The 19564-nt window shown below is 46.3% G+C and overlaps 1 protein-coding gene across 1 annotated transcript in view; it reads right to left on the bottom strand.

Annotated features, from left to right (window-relative positions):
* The window catches only part of DDX10 (DEAD-box helicase 10), an 867511-nt gene that overhangs the window by 601997 nt on the left and 245950 nt on the right, over window positions 1-19564 (bottom strand). The window contains exon 13 of the mRNA XM_085621530.1: window positions 7346-7778. Coding sequence (XP_085477656.1) covers window positions 7346-7778 — 433 coding nt within the window. The remainder of the gene's footprint in view (window positions 1-7345; window positions 7779-19564) is intronic.

Here is a 19564-nt window from a genome sequence, read left to right as displayed (position 1 = left end):
TACTACAATACCTAACTACAATGTCACTTTTACCGTTTGTTTAGTTGCCAAGATGTTGGAGGGACAGCTGTCTTTAGGACAGAACTAAAACATGTGTGGAAGAAAGCAGTTGGAAAGAAACTCTCTAAGGAACCAGCATATGAAACATCATCTAAAGTCACAAGGAAACTAAGAAAATGAAAAAAGGGAGTCTAAATATAACAAGGTAGATGGTTTCACGAACAGCAAGATTGGCAGCCATGTTGGAAAGGAGCCTTTTAACCCTCTGACAGGCACCGCTGAGCGCCTGCGGCATACAGAGGAGCTTGGCATGAGCCTAGGATGTGATTAAGGGTCATAGCATTGCTGCTGATGGGACTTTGCACACTGCTCCTCATTTTTAGGTTAGGGCGGGGTTGCTTTAGGGACTATGTGCGCAGCTCTTATTTAAACCACAGTGAGTCTCCTTTAAAAGAGTATCCTGGAGAGTGAAGAGTTATAACCTCTGAAATTTGACATTCCAGTCCTCAAGATGCTCAGAAAGTAATCAATTGTTTTCTTAGTTAAAATTAGTCTTAGAGTTCACACATCCATACAAATTAATATAAATATTTTGAGGTTCACTGCGACAGAACTGAGATATAAGACGTGGCAGCCTCCAAAAAGAGGAAAGCGCCATGCCTATAGATAAACAGAGCATTGTAAAACTAGAACATGACAAGCAAATGCATATGTTTCTTTCGTTGCTCTTTGCCCAGCTGGGCACATTTACAAGATTGCAATGATGCAATAATAACACCCCTCTGTTCATCATGCACAACAGTAAAACACTTTTCATACAGACCATGCTGTACATCTACACTCTTCCAATAAAACACAACCACAGGAGTTGCATGCTACCCACACAGTGGGATTCTGTTCCAGGTCTCATCGGGGATATGAGACTCTACACATGTAAATACAAAACCATAGAAGACATTAAGCAATCAGCCTGGTCTAGATATAAGAAGGAAGGTAAAGTACAGCAAGACCCAATATACAAGAACATCCCAGAAGTCTTACAATATCCCGGTTTCTTTACAACACAAAATACCTGTGTTTATAGAAATATGCAGTATGTACTGCCCATGAAAAAGGTTCTTAGGCATCTACAAGATTGTATTTTAGAGTCTAGCACTATAAATGCTGCTCTGCAAGCTATCAACCCATAATGAAGAGGATGTGAAAATATTGAAGCATTAAAACTCTGATTTAATCTTGGCAGAGGAATAATGTATCTGCATGAAGAGTTAAACAAAGCTTTATAAATAAGCCCAAGAAGCTTTTTCAGTCATTGGATAACGTCCCAGCCGCAAAGGTCTTACTAAAAGTAAAATTCAGGCCCCAAAGTGTTACATTGCCGTCAAGAGCACTGGTAACGATTTGTATTAGCTCTACAGAGAATTACAATGAGACGCGCTGCTGCACTGGCAGCGAGAACCCATCAACTCAGGTTAACACCAATGAACAATTTTGGCATCTTCGACAGCATGCAGCAAGAAAAGCAGCGAGATGCGGAAGGCCAAAATGTGTTCCATTTTTCACGTACCTGGGCGGCAAATGCAACAGCACACAATGTAATTATACAAGTGCAAACTAAGAACACGGAGGACTTGATTTAGAATCAGCCGTATTCCATGTGCCATAGGATATAATACATTTTAATTAGGCAGAACAGAATAGTCTACATGTTTCTGAAGGAGTATCCCACCATGGAAATTTTAAACCAGCCGCAAGTCTCTCATTCCAAGCTGGTCACTACCGGCAAAACAGAATTTTGCGCCAGAATCGGCATTACGAGTTGTGCACTAATTTTACTGCGATCTAAGGTATTCTACACAAACTTCGCTAGTTAACATCTTAAAAACCTTGTGCGGGATAAAATCTTAAGATTCCAAGTTTTGCACCTCAGAACTCCAGAAAACATGCAGCATTACCCCCTTTTGCTCCGTGTTCTGAATAGTGGATCTTCTAAAGGGTGGACGGTAATGCACAGGGGCAAAACTGAAGCAACAGCTTTGACTTGCCTTGGGCAATATTGGCTTCAAGAAGGAACCTGCACATTTGTATGAGAGTTATCACACTTGCACAGATACATCAAGTTAATTTCATCAGGATGTTTTCTCAGAACATAAAAAATATTGCAAAGAGTGTGGAAAAAACACACCTTTCAACCTCACAGTTATCAATCATATGCATTTATCATTCATATAAGATACTAAATTATTATTAAGGATTTATTAATGGTTTAAAGGATCAGCTTTAGTTTCTAAATATAGTCAAAACACTTAAGCCTACAGGAACTAATTGCTTGAAAAAAGTCAGTCAGGTGACCCTGTTAAATGTCCAACCACATTCATGTAGTTTGGCTTAAAGGCACATGTTTCTGCATTTAAAACAATTAGATTCATATTAAGTATACAGAAGAATAAATTAGCCACAAATCTAAAAATAAGGATGACTCCAGGTCACACACCAATGATTTAGAGAGAACACTGTGTCAGAACTAGGCTTCATTGAACACAGGCTGAATGAGGATAGCTGAGTTTGAATTCTTTAAATTGTCAAATCTATCCATACTTTGTTTGATTAAGCACAACTGCCTCAAAATAAACAGTTTGTTGTTCTATACGGTTTCTTACGGCTGTAGCATGTAAGAATCAATATATTCAATACTGAGACTGAGGAACTAAAAAGTCTAACATACAACCACTGCTCACTCTAGAGCATTTAGAAGCACACAATGAACCAAGGCAACAGTTCCTAACCTGGGCTCATTAGGCCCTTGGGGTCCACAACACCTACTCAAGGGGGGTCCAACTGTTTAGACAATTACACAATTTTAGCAGATTAATAAAGTATATCTACATAAACAGCACAAAGTAAAATTGAAAGTTACAAAATGCTTAACAAATGTGAAGGAATTTAAAATGGGAGCTTAAATCAAGTTGGTATCAACAGCTTGATTAGTAGGAGCAGTGCAGATACATTATTAAACAATCTCGTATGTATAATTTGCGGCCTCAACTAAAGCACTTATATACACCAACATAAGGAGACCATGCATTAGGAGGAAAAAAGGAACAGGCTACAGTCTACCATATTGCTTCATCTTTAAGAAATAGATCCAAATACTGCAATGCTTCAACATTCCCATTAAAATTATTTAAAATTTATGGGGATTAAATACATTTTTGTATCTTTTTGTTTGTGAATTCAATAAAATAACATAAACCCTGTGTTTATTTGATGTATAATTGATTCAGTATTTTTGTGTGTGTTTTAGGTTGAAATCATAGAAATTGCTTAGGGGTGGGTGAGGGCGTGGAAGCATCCAGTACTTATTCTTTGGGGGTTCACAGTAGGGAAAATGTAAAGAACTGCTGAACTGTGGCATCTGCCAAATGCTGGGCGATAACTCGCCCACCATATTTAGAATGTATATCAATGTAGGCCCTTGTATACACTCTAAATTGGTAACATGGGAAATCCATCAGTTTTGGAGGATATCCTCCATCCACCTTACTCTAAATAACCCCCAATCCTCTATGGCAGATTTACAGACTGACAAGGCAAAGGTAACGTGGCAATGTTCAGTTCATTAAAAGTGGAGATGACAAACACTGTACATAAATAATTTCTTATGGTTTAATATTAGAAGGTGTAGACAAAATATGTTTTGATTTACGTAGCATCTCAACCTAACTATCTGTGCTACGTTAGGTCAATTTATTTCTAGCACTTCTCACATACCTACACTGAAGCATTAGTCTTTCTCTCCAACAATGTACGCATCAACCCATCCCACCTAGTGTTCATATAGCCTGTGGCTACACTGTACCCTGAAACATGTACATGACATTATGGGTTTTGAAATAACATTTAAAATTTGACAAGTCAACAAAGGGTTGTTCAACATCAGGCATCACAATAAAGCAAGTCAAATGCATCACGCACCAACAGAAGAGATCCCAAACCTGGAATATGCATGGCCACAAGATACTGTATTTCACATAACAGGACTTGGTCTTCTTCAAGAAACTGAATTTGTATTACAAAGTGAAAACGCGTTTAAGTTTTCGAAAATAATAAAAATGAAAGTTGGAAACAATGATCAATCCCCCATGAAAATGTAGGAACACTACTTCAAACATTCACTGAAGAACACCAGCCGCTTAGGCACGAGTAGGCCATGCTGAAGGTTAGACCACTTTAAATACAAGTTTTTGTAGTCAAATAGAAATATCTTAAATATGATACATAGCTGCAATACAATTGACATGCTTTCAGAACTGTGACGCTGACCAGTATCAAACAACCCCAAACCAATAGTAAGACCAACTTTCACTTTAACACCACCAAACTGTTCAAAGGACATACTGTCTTTTGTTGTGAGGGAACACCAGACAGCTGCACCAACATATACTCCATCATTAGTCTAAGTTATTACTCTTCTAGTCCATCCAAACAGTAGACTCAACTTGTCTGTTGATGACTACTTTACAGTACCCCAAACCACAACCTCTGTCATGCTTACTGGTGACTCAAGTCATCAGAAGAGGTCGGCCATCTATTTTAACAACTTCTCAATTCTGCACCAGCTCATGAGAAGAGCCAGTATATAACTTTTGCTAACAAGATTGTAGTGTACAACTTCCATTTGAAGACTTTAGCACAAACCATGGATTCAAAAACCCAGTTATTTACTGCTCTGAAGTCCACCTTTCAGTCCCATTTGACATTATCTCACAATCTATGTTACTAGCTTGTTAAAAGAGACAGAGGCTCAAGATAGTGCCTTGCTATGGCTTCAATTCTTTTCTTTGTGATAGGGAACAAGCATCCGGTCCTTCCTTCTTTTCATTCATCCTGTCGTACAGTGACTTATGGTGTGCCAAAGGGTTCCTGCCTGAGTCCCATTTAGGTCCCATGGTTCAATTTTTAGTGCTATGCGGATGAGACATAATTTAATTTGCATATTCATCAAGATGATATCAATCATTTTCAGGAACATTCCACAAGTGCCTTATCGACCTTACTTGGAAGATCAATCACTATCTCATATGGAACTGTGAGAAAACAGACATTCTCATGTTCGGAGGCTCATTCTCATGTTCGGAGGCTCTTTCTCTTTGAGGTCAATCAACATCAAGCCTGAAATCTTGGCATTTGGTATTTCAAACCTCAACTAGCATCACTGACATCTATCTTTTCTCTGGTGTTGCATACTTAGAGGAAAATGTAGCACTTTACCATCCATTTGTACAAAATCCATAACACAAGCTGTTATTACATCTAGACTAGATTATGGTAACACTGTTTATGTGGGACTACCCAAATAAATGTTACAACAGATGCAGACTATTTTAAATCGGACTGCTAATTAGTATAGGGTCTTCCATGGAAGAAATACATTTCTGAACATCTTGCTGTTCTGCTTTGATAGCCCATACTTAAACGCACAATGTTCAAAGTGTTGTGCTTTTGCCTTAAACCCAGGCAGCGGAAAAAGACCTGCTTCATTTGTCCTCATTTGTAGCACTGCATTCTAGCACAGCCTACTTTACATTTGCCGGCATTCGCCGGTCTAGAATATTGATAGTTTCTTTTCATATCCTCCAAAGAAAACCACTAAAATGCTGCCTTCATTTTTGCACCATCCCTGATCATTGAAAATTATGTAAAGCCTTAAAAACGAAATATTTTGAACCTCTTGTGATGTTTAGAAGCTACTGACTTTTGTTGCACAATCATGCAAATCCAAGCATCATGGTGAGGTCATAGTGTGCTGTACAAGTTTAGATTCATTCTTTCAAAGCACTGAAAACTATAGGCTCAATGGCCGTAAAGAAGGATAGCAGTGTCTCTGTCTCTAGAGACCTGAGGCAGATAGTGGAGTGGTGGTTCCAAGCAAATCAGTTCACTGTAGCTTTGCTTATTTGAAGTCACTGGGAACCCTCTGTGTAAAGCAACTTCTTTTACTGACTGTTACACAGCTAAAACTATATGGGGCCAATCATAAACTGCATTTTGTATAAAGTTTAGACTACAACAGTACTTCTAAACATACTACAAAACGCAATTCACAAGCCTATGTGAGGGGTTTTCCTCCACCACCACCCCCAATTTTAATTACTACTAATGGGGAGGACTTAAGGTAGGAGTAAGGAGGCATTAAGGTAGGGTTAGGAATGGACATGTACCCACCCACAAAAGAGTAAGCCCATTCCTATTTACAAAATGCCATCGAGTTACTACAGTCAAAAACGACCCAAAACAGTTGTAAATATTCTCCAGCCCAGAGCTGGAGTAAGTCCAGTAACACCCATGGCCTCTCACTGGTACTGCAACACCCTTCCCATAGAAAATAATGGAGCTTGGGACATTAAATAACACCCCTTGAAAATAACGTTAAAATCAATTAACGGTTTTAAACTGTTTAAATAAATGCATATTTTATTTAATTAAATGATCAAAGTAAAGCAAATATTACTGTATTAAAATATTTTGACCCTTTTTTAAATTTAAAATAAATGTAACATTTATATTTATTAAAAAATAATTAAATTACTGTTGATTAAGTCTATATACAACTTACTTAGTTTTAAATGCATGTTTTTGATTTAGGTGGATTTTTTAAATTAAACTACAGAAAAAAAGAAGTTTCTTTTAAATTTAATATATTCAAAATAATTACATTTTTAATTTAAAATTTAGTTGGTAATGCTGCAATATTTTATAATATTCTACCTGTAAACTAAATATATAAAATTAACATCAATATTTACCTTAAAAATATTAGACTTTCCCCTATTCCTTACCATGCTCGGCCCAACAGTGGCGTTCACAGCCAAATTTTTCAGAACAAAAGCCACTACTAGTATAACTTTATGGTTGTGTTTGACTTTTTGACTGACTCCTTATTTCAGGGGGTGGGAACATGTAAGTCTGCACTTTGGAGTAACTTCACACTCTCAGTGGTGAACTGCCCACGGTAGTGAAGTTACTCAAAAGTGTAACAGTAAATTTACGTGTATACATTTACTAATGTACAAGTGTACCTTTGTGAATGGGCCATTACTGTATGACCAGATCATGTTTCCATGGCTATGCTCCTTTAACTGATCATATGCATGGCTATTGTGTTTAAACATGTTCCGTGCTATATTTGAAACTCAAATAAACAGGTAAGTGCAAAACTGAAAAAGATGGCAACATTTGTTTAACATCTGAATAAGCAGCTAACACAATATTCATAAAATAATGGAAACAATCTATATTAGAGGAAAATAAATGTACTTGTAATAAAAAACTTAAATCCACGTACCTGTATGGAAGAATCATTAGTATTCAAACCAAAAACATCCCTGCGTTTGACTGTGAGGAGGTCAAGATCCCGAGCATCTTCTTCATCGTCGTCATCTAATAGCTGTAGGGATACTAACTTGTTATAAGTGGTATCATCTGTAGAACGATCAAGTGACTCTTCTTCTGAGTCATCCTCTAGCCCATCGCTCTCTTCATCACAGGATGGACTAGCCAAGGTGGCCTCCGACTGTCCAGCTTTTGTTTGGTCTGCAGCCTTTAAGTTTAAGCGTGCTCTAAATTCCTCCACCTCATCATCACTGACTGAAGAGCTCTCTTTACTTCGATTGGTCATCTCCACGGATTTGCCTTTTTCTGCATGATCTGCAGTTGAACGCTGGGCCTGGGCTTTCTGAAGAAATCTCACTCGTGGTGCAATTGCAAGACCAAGGGAACTGTGTTTTGAGGGAGAGGAAGGATAAAATAGTGAAAATCAATCATTTCTTAATGTAGAGTACAGGCCACATGGTTCTTTAGAAAGGAACTGCACTAACAAATAAGCAGCAATTACTGTGATATGTTTTTATTGTTTTGAACTACCCACCACACCATCTGTGAGTATTGTTCTTATAGTGTAACCAAAGATACCGCAAAATAAAGTACACCAAATATGAGAACATATTTAAAGGAACAAACACAATTCAAATACTAACCATCTTCACTCTGGACAGCCAGCCACTAAAGCTCTACAAATACAACTCATCACACAAAATCTAAAGGGAGATCTTTACTTATTTGTACAGTATGAAAAAGGAAGAAACAACAGTGTTGTCATTATGAGGTATCTCTCACATCACTGTAACATATGCCTATACATTTACTGGCTGAAGCGGGTGGTTCAGTTTGTGAAGAACTGCCAACCCTTGCATAATAAAAGGAGCTTCTGGAAGTGTGCTCTGTGCATTCTTCAATGCACATCCACCTGCTTTCTTGAATTCGGTGTGGCATATCTGATGTTTGAAATAAAGTTCAGACAAGCAGACTTATTCTATGGCTGTACAAGGCATTACTTACTCTTGTAAATGCTGCGCGTGTGGACTGTCTGAATGGGTTTGATTAATGTGTCTGGTTAAGTGTAGTACTGAGACTTTGAAGAATACTGCTGTTCTCTACAAGCCTGAAGGTGGCATTGTTGTTGAAGAGTCTCAGTGTATATTGGATGTTGTTTTGTACATAGGTGCTCTTTGACTGATTAGGTGGATGCGCTAAATGCCTGAGGTACCCGCCAGTCCATGAAAGTCTGTGGTAGTCTTTAAGAGTTGCAGACATCACTTCACAGCCAAAGGTGCTCAAACCTCAGAACTTCCACTGCATGGCCTGCTGGTTTCCAAGGGTACCCGAAAGCTGCACAGGAAATATTTAGGTATATCTGAGCCACTGAAGATAGCCTCAAATACACAGCCAGAACCCACCATTTCCAGAAGGAGAGTGGACCAGACTTCCAGGTGCATTTGAAGAAAAGGTGATGTCAAGATTTGAGATGTGAGGATCACCAGGAACAGCAAAAAAAGCAAAATCTGCTCATTAATTCAACTACCTAACCTCAACCCACATTCTCATGCCTACTGTCAGACAAGGTAAAAAAGGCTACTAAGTTACATCCAGGAGGCATTATGTATGTCTTGCAGACACCAACAGACAAACAAGAGGTTTGCTATGGATTAAACCTGGCCAGCTGCCATGTTTTTAATGAAAAAATGGCTTCATTGCTGAACACACAGCAAAGAGTTATCTAGGAAATGGAAAATATAAGCAAGAGAAATTTAATAAGTGTAGGAGCGCATCTAGAACAGGCAGAAATAGAGCAGTATCAATGTTAAGCTGCAGTAGCACCGAACATTGTTTCCACTTCATTCCATTAAGTATGTCTGGAAATTTATGGTAGAGAAAACCATATCTCACAACTATTTGAGCCCCAAGGAAAGAGATAGTGTGTTTCTGGAGAGTGATGATATTTTAGAAGGGATAGGGAGGTTTTAGAGTGGAGTAGAGAGCTATATAAAATAGTAATACTGAAGAATGTAAGGTTTTACTACCTCACCTCCTCGTAGTATCAGAAACGTTTCTGGCAGTCTTTTGTTGCTGGAGGAGACATGCAATAAAGACTTGCAGAATCGATTTTTCCATCTTTTATACCCAAAATTATCAACCAAGGATGAATAAAAAGCAGGCGTGGCTACCAGCAATAGGCTTAGCAGCGCAGCAATTTCCAATTCGATACCTGAGCACCAATTTGGCTATTCTATCTTCTTTCCTCCCATGCATGCAACTTAGGGATTCAACCACATCTATGTTAAAGACCTTGAGCTGTCTCCCATGTATGCACCTTAGAGATTCTCCTACATCCCTATTAGAAACCTTGAGACTAGGAAACCTTTGATCGGCCCTCACCTAAAGCCCTGGCCTCAAGGTTTGTTTCAACAGTCCCAAATTGATTCTCTCATCCCATGATCTCTTTCCCGATTGACGCACCTTTATTTTCCAAGTCTCACCATAAGTTGTAGATTGGACTAGATGTCTATATTAAATCTATACTGCTGACTGATTGTACAACATGCACCTTCAAGTTTATGTTCATATTTGTCCATAGCATTCGGGCACTCTTCAGACCAGATCAGTGCATTATATAACTATGTAAACAAATACACAGGGCTGGAGCATAACTGGAGAACAAATCTATCACTATCACTAAACCCTGCAATTTATACCCAAATCTACTTACTAAGATGTCAAGTGTTTGATCAGCCTCAGACTATCTAGCATAAGTCGCTAAAGGTAGTGCAACAATGCAGCGGTCCGACCGCTTCAGATCTGTATAAATTAAACACTACTCTGATTGGCTATGGGTGGAGCAAAATGTAAAACCAGTTTATTTGCCCAATCTCACCTCAGAAATAAACAAGACAGGTAATATAGATCCTACATTTGGCACAAGAACTGTGGCTCACGTCTTTATATACAACATTTCTAAATAATGCAAGAAAGGGTCTTTTTGGATAAGGAACCTGCAGTGTCGGTACAAAGCTGCATTTGCTACTTCTACAACTCACACCGAGTATGCAATATCAAAATGCACACTGTGACAAAATTTGACCACACTTCCATCATTCTGAAAGACCTTTACTGGCTTCACCTTGAAGCTAAGATCAAATTCAAAATGTACTCTCTGTCCCACAGAACAGTAAACCAGAAACATAGCATACTTGGTAAACATCCTAATTATGTCCGCAGGCCAAAAGGACCTAAAAAGCAATGACTCCTTCCAGCTGGAAATACTGAAATTCACACCATCTCAAGCACTGAAACAATTCTTCCCTCCTCACTTTCCTAAGAACGCTCCCTTCTTACATTTAGAAAACAACTGAAGATGCGCCTTTTCCAGAGGCACCTGTCAACCATATTCCCACTTATCTGCACAGTCATTCCCAACATACACACTGATTTCACTTAGCAAACCATTTCCCGTTATAATTGCTCTATTTCATCAATAAGCTGGTGTTTCCTCCCAAGCTACTCAATCGATGTTTACCGGAGATGACAGGTCAGGGTAAAGTTGAGGTTCACATGAGGCTGGGGCTAGAGTAAACTGAGGGAGGAGGGTAAGTGTGATGCAAGGCTGAGATGAGATAAAGCTAGGGTGAGTTTGGGGTCAATTGAGATGGAGTTGAAAAAAAGTTTGATTTTGGGGAGAGGTTGACATTAGGTGAGATTAAAATTTAGCTGACAAGTGTGATATTGAGGTGATGCAGATGCAAGCGTGAGTCTATGTGAAGGTAAGGTGGTTTTGATTCAAATGAAGTTAAGGAGAGATGTAGAGGTTGAACTTGGAATGAGGATGCGGTAATATTTTGATGAAGCGAGGTAGAGTGAAAAAGAAGCAAGTTATGGTAAGGCAGAAAGAAGTGAGGTTTGTGTTGAGGTCAGGGAAAGATGGTAAGAGGAAGTTGTGTGAGAGAGTTTGTTGAGCTAAACTTAGAGAGCTTGACTAATTTGTAGAGAATGCTTGCAATCTCATTGTTGTTTCTGCAGTTTCATGGACTGGTGGGAGAAGCATGACAGAGGAACTCACATTGAACATCATCGCCTGCCCCAGTTCCAATTTGGATGAATTCAGCACCAAGAAATGAAATTCTGCAACTTTTCTCCCAGGATAAACCTCCACTGAGATGATGACCAAATCCACATGCAGCCTGGTCTGCTCTGTCATCGTTGCACTGCTAGGAAGTCTCTTAGAAAACATCTAATAATTACGCAACATTTCTCTCACCTCAAATGTTTAATAGGTCCTCATTTAAAACATAAAACAGAATCGTTTTTTTCAGAGTGCAAACATTTTGTGGCCTCCGGTTCTTTAGCATTTTGCCTTTGTCAGATCCTTCTGGTTGTTTTGTGTTGACTGTAAGGCATGGTGCTTTTGTGTTGAAACGCTTATTTCCAGTTGGAGACAGTTACATTAATTGTATCAAAGAACTGCAGAAAGGCTATACACGATTCACTGAACCAAGTATTTCAGCACCCGGCTCATCCTCTTCTTTACAAGTATGAAAGGAGGTAAGAAATTCATGCAGGCACTGGTAAGACAGATAACCAGGGTTACCGGGTTACCTTAGGAGGAAAGATGCAGAGCTTGCATAAAACTGATGAAGGCATCCAGAAAGCACAGAATTCGGTCTGTACTGTGCTCCATAGTCACCTTGGGCCAAGCTTTTAATACCCATGAGTTATCTCTATGAACATTGTTGGTACCCTGGAGTGTAGCCATTGTTAGCCCAGCAGTGGTTAAAAACCGTGTCTTCAATATTTTCAATGTTGGTCTCAGTGAGCAACTGAAAACACCCAGACTCCCATCTTCTAAAACGTAATATGGATTGTTTAAAACGGAATATCACTCAAATCATTTATACTTTATCCAACTAACTCTCTGAATTCTTCGAGCTTCAGACGTATACACCATGTTTAACATTGTACCACGCAAAACACACCAAGCTCCATCCAATGTATTAGAAAGAAAATGTTTATTATTGTTGGGGTGTAAATCCAACTATACAAGTTCTTCCAAAGATCATCTTTATGTTGTATATATATTTTGCAGTGTCAATTTAGTGCAGAGCTTTTCCTAGTTTTCTGCATCAATTACCATGTTTAGGTCTTTCTCCCTCTGTCACTGTTGAGGATGTACCATTTTCATGTCAGTTGTCACTGACATCTTGTGTAGTTTTACAACCATAGCTCTGAGGACTTGTGCCGCTGAATCCCAAAGGGCTTGAGAGTAACCGTCCAACAAACAGGAGACATTAACAGAGCGTAGGGTCACACTGGTGGATGAAAAGAGGCATTTTCCGAATGTTTCCACTCTCTTTGACTCCTTATCAGCGGGAGTGGTAGCAAAAGTGTTTAGATTGGAACGAATGGTGGAGGCTTGCATTACAAGACTTTCTAGTGAAGGGTGCTCTGAAAAGCTAGGTCACCAGGATGAGGGAGATAGCACCTGGAAATCTGTCTATGAACTGGTGGAGCAAAGCAAGGCTTGGCTGTTCCCACAAGGGTGTTCATCAGAGCCTCACTGACAGGCAGGTGGGGCTCAGAGGAAGTCTAGCCTGGCAGCAGGTCCTCAGTCAGAACATTAGTTTTTACCTCCAGGCTGGGAAGTTGGTGGTGAAGGACTTCTGCCGCCATATTCATGACCATGGTATAGGAGACGGATTCTTCCGTGGCTGGTCTGGGAGGAGATTAAAGAGCACCTCCAAGAGGTGTCTAGCCACTAGCCACCTGCAAGTCCTCGTACCAGTTGTCATCCTATAGGGCTGAATGAAATAATCATCCGGGTCATAATCATTATTGGAGTTAGTCCCAAAAAGGGAGTGCAGAATGCTGCCTGCCTTGCAGTACGTCGAGTGCATGAATGGGCATCTCGGTCAGATTTTGGAGCAAGGTTGATCGAAATCTGACTAGCGTCGATATGGCGTTGGAGAGGACAATCGAGGCCACCTCTTCAGGAGGCGAGATCGCATTGGCGTCAATGTATACAGGCCCTGCGGGAGTTTAGGTGCTGAAGGAGGCATCATAACAAGAGCCAGAGGCAAGATTGGCTCAGAGGGACCAGCTGGTGCCGAGAGCAATCCAGCATCCTAGATGGAAGGTCTCTCAGTTCCTTGGAGCCCGAAAGTGTGCCACAGGGAGTCAGTAGGGATTCAAAGATCCGGAGCATAGCTGCACAGAACTCTTCGATCTGGCATGGCAGAATATATGACGTTACATCGCAGTGTTTACACTGCGATACCTTTACAACGCAGGCCTTACAAAGCAAGTCATCACAAAGACTTGCGCTGGAGGTCGCTGAACTTAGGAATAGTATGATTTACTATTCCAACTCCAGCCTACGTTACAGTAGGGAAGGTGTTGGAATAGTAAATCATACTATTCCTTAGCTTAGAGCGCCATCCAGCGCAAGTCATTGTAATGACTTGTGTTGTAATACCCGCGTTGTAAAGGTATTGCAGTGTAAACACCGCGATGTAACCGATGTTTCCCGGCATGACATAGCTGAAGTCCCCAAAAATTTGGGTAGCGCTGAAATCCGCTCCAAAGTCGGTCGGCTTCAAGAGGGTGATTGAGACAGATGGCGCCTCCCACCCGCTTGCTCAGGGGAGTGCTAGTGGCATGAAGGAGTGGAACTCTCCTTTGATTTTTTTGTGTTTCTTGTGTTTACCGGAGGACTTGAAGTGTTATGAAGACTGCCTTCTAGAGCAGCTGTGTCGACTCTGGGAACTGGAAATGGACCAGGATCGAACCTTGGACGTTGAGCGGGACATGAAGTGGTCCTGGAGCTGTGCTTTCTGATGCTTGGGCAAAGGTTTGCCTCACGTTCCCTGATGGTCTTCGGGTTCATCTACGCACAGTCTCCACAACTTTTCGAATCGTGGCTCAACCCTAGATACCACAGGCATACTTGGTAGGGATATGTTACAAACATTAGTTTGCGACAGTCCCAACAGGGTTTGAAATCTGTCATTTTAGGAGGTGACATCCTTTGCACACCGAGGAATTTTGAGAAATATTGAGGTAAAAGTGTCTTGGGGAGCTCTAGGTGGCGCCTGACCGTCATGGACGCCTTTCAGTAAGGCTCCCGGCGCCGGTCCCCGCTAATCCTCCTAAATCCCTCCTGCACTGCCCTGGCCGGCGCGCTCTGAGTTGCGGGGACCTGTGGAGCTGCCCTGCTGTCCCGGGCCTGATCCAGGAGCGCCGCGGACACTGCGGGACCCGCTGGGACATCGCGGAACCCGACCGGCGGCGGATGGTGGCGGCCGTGGAGCTGTGACCCGGCCGCGCGGTGCAATTGAGCCCGCGGCGCCCACGAGGGGCACAGGCCGGACCCTGCAAGTGATGAAGAGAGGGCGGCCACGAGGCTTCCGCGGGCCCTGTTGGCATCGGAGAGGTGCGGCCCTCCTCCACTGGCACATCGCGGAGACCCGGGAGTGGGGCGACGGCCCCCCCCCTGAATGGACTGATGCTGCGGAGCAAGCGGTGAGTGCGGCTGCGTGGGACCGCTTGGGGCCGGGTGCGGAGGGGAGACCCCCCCCCATCGGGCTGTGCATCGGCAGCCGGGGGCCCGGGCCCCCAGCTCCCCCCCCTCTCCCTCCTCCCCCTGGCTGTAGTGTTGAGCTGGCCCTACTGGCCCGAGGTCGACTGACGGATTCCGGGCGCAGGGGGGGCCCTTCTTGACTCGGGCCGCGCATCGGCGGTCGGGGGGGTGTGTGTGCCGTCCTCCCCCCCCTCCCATCGCTCTGGGCCCCGGACGAAGAGACCCGCCGAGTGATGACATGCCCCCCCCGGGGCTGTGGGGGGACCACACCGGTGAGGCGCTGCCTCGGAGAGGTGGGCTGTGCGCAGGAGTCGAGGCCTGGAGGTTATCAGCTGCGGTGCACTCGGGGGACACTCTAAGGGCCCGGTGCTGGATCTCGCCTTGTCGGTGGAGGGCAACGGGCGAGACTGTGGCCGGGGGTCAGACCGGCTGTCCCGCTGGGAGTCCCGCTGGGGCTTGACCGCTGGGGCGGGTGGTGCCCATCCATTTCTCGCCGCGGGACCCCCCGGCCGTTCCTCCTCCTGCTTCCGCTTCAGCCCGAGCACCCGTCAACATCCTGCAGGAGGGTCTTCGTCCTGTTGACCGGCTTAGCTGAACGCCGCCCCCGCCATGGGTAAGGACAGGGCCACCAAGCCGGCGTCCGGGGCCACCCAAACCATGATGGACAAATTCACGACCTCTGAGAAGGGGTTCGGCCCCACTGGCGAGCCGGCCCCGGCTCCCGCTGCGGACCTTGCTGCCATCCTGCAGGCCATCAACTCATCCCGTGCATCCCTTGAAGGCATGGTGGGAGAGGTCAAGGTGGATGTTGCTCTCCTCCGGCAGGACCTGCGGAATGCCACCACCCGCATCTCGGAAGCCAAATCCAGGATATCCACCGCGGAGGATGACATCCGCCATCTCCAGGACCAGGTTCGGGAGCTGACCACCCACTCTAAGGAGCTACACCGCCGGGTCGAAGATGCAGAAAACCGCGCTCGGCGCAGCAACCTGCGCCTGGTGGGTTTCCCGGAGGGGGTCGAATCGGGCCGGGTGGATGACTTTATGGAACGCTGGTTCCGATCCTGGATGCCGGCGGACAGCCTCTCTGCTTCGTTCGTGGTGGAGAGGGCTCATCGCGCCCTGGCCCTCAGGCCCCCTGGTGCGCCCCCCTGGCCATTCATCCTCAAGCTCTTGAATTTCAGAGACAGAGACGCCATTCTCCGCGAGGCCCGGCGCACTGACACCCTGCACTACCAAAACCACAAAATTATGATCTTCCCGGACTACACTCGCGAAGTCCAAGAACTGCGCCGCTCCTACACTGAAGTGAAGCAGAAGATGCGTTCTCTGGGCCTCCAGTACCAGCTTCAGTTTCCGGCCCGCCTCCGGGTCATCTTCCAGCACAAGACATTGTTCTTTGACACGCCACGAGCGGCCTGGTCCTGGCTGACGGAAGAGCATCCCCTGCACCGCTCTGGGCGCGGCTCGCCTGCGGGTGTGCGGGGGGGACGGGGGAGGCCCCGGACATCGAAGACCCGCCGGCGGCACCCCACGTTACCCCGGGAGCACACGGCGGAGGAGGTGATCACCACGCGCTCTGGGGGACGGCCGCGCCGGGGGTCGAGAGCATCTTCTGCCTCCTCGGCCGCGCCCACCAGTCCCGCGGCTGACGGGCGACGAGCCGTGTCGCCCCGGCTTACGGGCCCTGCGACCCAACCGGCTGAGTTGGTGGACACTTCAGACCTCTCTCGCAGTCCTAACATTTGACTCTCTATGTTTCTTTGGGGGGGGGGGGGGGGGGGGGGGGGGGGCTGGAGTGCTCCGCTGTTAATGTTGCTCTTGGCCAGGGCAGGTGAATCAGGCTTGACTTCAGTTGTACCGGGGGTCCACTAGTGCTCAAGCCCGAGCGTTCTAGCTTGGTGGTTCTTTCATTTAGTTCGGGCGACAGATGCTTCTGTTTTCGAAGTATAGGGTGGGGGGTGGGGATTTGGGGTTGGTTTGGGGTTGTTTCTTCCTCATGGGGAAGGTTTTGTTGGTGGGGGGTTACTCCTTCTTTGTTGTTGTGCCAAGGCATCTTATACTCTTTGACCTGCTCTTCTGCCCGATGTCCCGCTGTCCCTCCCTTTTAGGGGCATGCCCAGCCGTGCCTCCAATGGCCCCCTCTTCTGTCCTGGACTATGGCTGACCCACCTGTTCCTAGGGCCGCCATGCGCGTACTGTCCTGGAACGTCAATGGTCTTCTGGACCGTTTTAAACGCATGGCGGTCCTCAAATATGCGCAACGCGCAGAGATTGATGTGCTCCTCCTCCAAGAGACTCACCTTCTGGATAATAACTGTCCCTTTCTGTCCCGCTATGGTTATGACAGGGTGTGGCACTCCGGTTTTGCGCGGGGGTCCCGAGGGGTAGCTATCCTGGTCCGCAAGTCCTTTCCCTTCGTCCTGACCCAGGTGCACTTGGACCCCCTGGGCATGGTGGTGGTGGTATGTGGTACTCTGGAGGGGCGACCTCTCACCCTGATGTCCCTCTACGCGGCTCCATCCCTCCTGTCGTCGGCCCTCTCCTACACCGGGGGCCTCCTCCCGAAGCTTCCGGCGGGTTCTCTCATCCTCGGCGGGGATTTTAACGCGGTTTACGCGCCCCACCTGGACTCGACGGGTCCGGTATCCCTGGCCCGCGTCGCTCGTGCAAAGCAGCTTTCGACCTGGGCGGAATCTCAGGGCCTCTGTGATGTTTGGAGGATCTGGCACCCGCGGGCTCGCCAGTACACCCACACGTCGGCGGCCCATCACTCCCATGCCCGGATCGACCTCATCTTCGTCCCATCTACCGACTGTGCAGGGGTGCAGGATGCGCGCATTCTCCCGAGGGGCCTCTCGGACCACTCGCCGGTGCTCCTGGCTCTTGGCCCCCCCCCCCTCTCTGCCCGTCCAATGTGGCGTTTGAACGCTTGGTTCCTCCACGACAAGGCTTTTCGGAAGGTGGTCGGTGGCGAGATAGCCGATTATTACTCTCACAACGCGGGCTCCTTCCCCTCCCCTGCTGTTCTGTGGGAGGCTGGCAAGGCGACTATTCGGGGGGCCGCTAAGGGGCATCTGCAACGGCAAAGACGAGCTCAATCCCAGAAACTCGCGGAATGCGAAGCTCAAGCCTTGGAACTGGAGCGCAACCTGGGGGAGTTGGGAGACAACACCCGGTCGCGTCGCTTGGCCTTCCTGCGGGAAGAAATTCGCCTACACTCCCTGGAGGCGGCAAAGACCTTGTGGCGCTCCTCGGTGGCCCAGGTATACGGCTGGGGGGACAAAAACGGCACTCTTCTCCACCGGCTGGCCACTTACCCTCGGGCAGGCAGGATTATTCCAGCCATCGCGGACTCTGCGGGCGGCCTCCACACAGCCTTGGTGGCGATGGCCCAGGCGTTCGCTGGCTATTATTCCCGGCTGTACCGACGCCGGCCGTCCACGCTCTCCCTGGAGGAGTTGCTGGGGACGAATGGAGCAGTGCTCAAGCGGCTGCTGCCCGAGGTTTCGGAGACCCTCGATTCACCTATCGAGCTGCAGGAGATTGAGGACGCGATCAGCCGCCTGGCGCCCGGGAAGACCCCGGGACCTGATGGGTTCCCTCAGGAATACTACGCTCACTATCGGGAGACTCTGGCCCCGAGGCTTCGGGACCTGTTTGCGGACGCGGTGGAGAAGGGCTCATTCCGGCCCGAGACGGACACAGCAACCATAGTTGTCCTCCCTAAGACGCAGCCCCCTTCACAGTCCTGCTCGGATTACCGGCCGATCTCCCTTATTAACACCGAGCTCAAAATCTATGCCACAGTCCTCGCGCAGCGGTTGCGCCCATCTCTTGCCTCCCTGGTCCACCCGGACCAATGTGGATTTATGCCGGAACGGGGGACCAGACACTGCCTGCGGCGCCTGCACCTCGCTCTAGCGCACCGCAGCCGCCTTTCCCCCTATCTGGCCCTCCTGCTGGTCGTCTTTGAAAAGGCCTTCGACTCAGTGGGGTGGGAGTACTTGGGTGAGGTCCTGGAGCACATGGGCTTCGGCCCCCAGTTCCGTGCCATGGTTGCGGTCCTGTACGCGAGCCCGCGGGCCCGTGTTTTAGTCAACGGAGCTCTATCCCGCCCGTTTCCCATAGGTCGAGGAACGCGCCAGGGATGTCCGCTCTCGCCCCTCCTTTTCGCTCTGGCCATGGAACCCCTGGCGGTCTTGATTCGCTCGGATCCCGCTCTTCGCGGGTGGGACTGGCCAGGTATGACCCCCGATAAGATTGCCCTATATGCGGACGACGTCCTCCTCTATCTCTCTGATCCAGCGACCTCGGGGCCCCAGGTCCGCCGGATTCTCCGTCGGTTTGGCCAAGCGTCGGGTCTTCATCTGAACCCTAAAAAATCCGTTCTAGTCCCGCTACACCCGTCAAGGGATTGTTTCGACTGGCAATCGGACATTCCCCTCTGGAGACTCTCCTTTAAATACCTGGGGATCTGGGTCACCCTCCTTCCGGAACTCTGCTGGGCCCTCAATGTGGCTCCCATAGTCAACAAAACCAGATCAGATATGCTCCGGTGGCAGACACTCCCATTGAATCCGCTGGGGAGAGTCGCCC

This window comes from Triturus cristatus, chromosome 8 (assembly GCF_964204655.1).
Source record: "Triturus cristatus chromosome 8, aTriCri1.1, whole genome shotgun sequence".
In the NCBI taxonomy this organism is placed as follows: domain Eukaryota; kingdom Metazoa; phylum Chordata; class Amphibia; order Caudata; family Salamandridae; genus Triturus; species Triturus cristatus.
The sequence above is the reverse complement of the archived record's forward strand: the minus strand, read 5'-3'. Positions and strand labels throughout refer to the sequence as shown.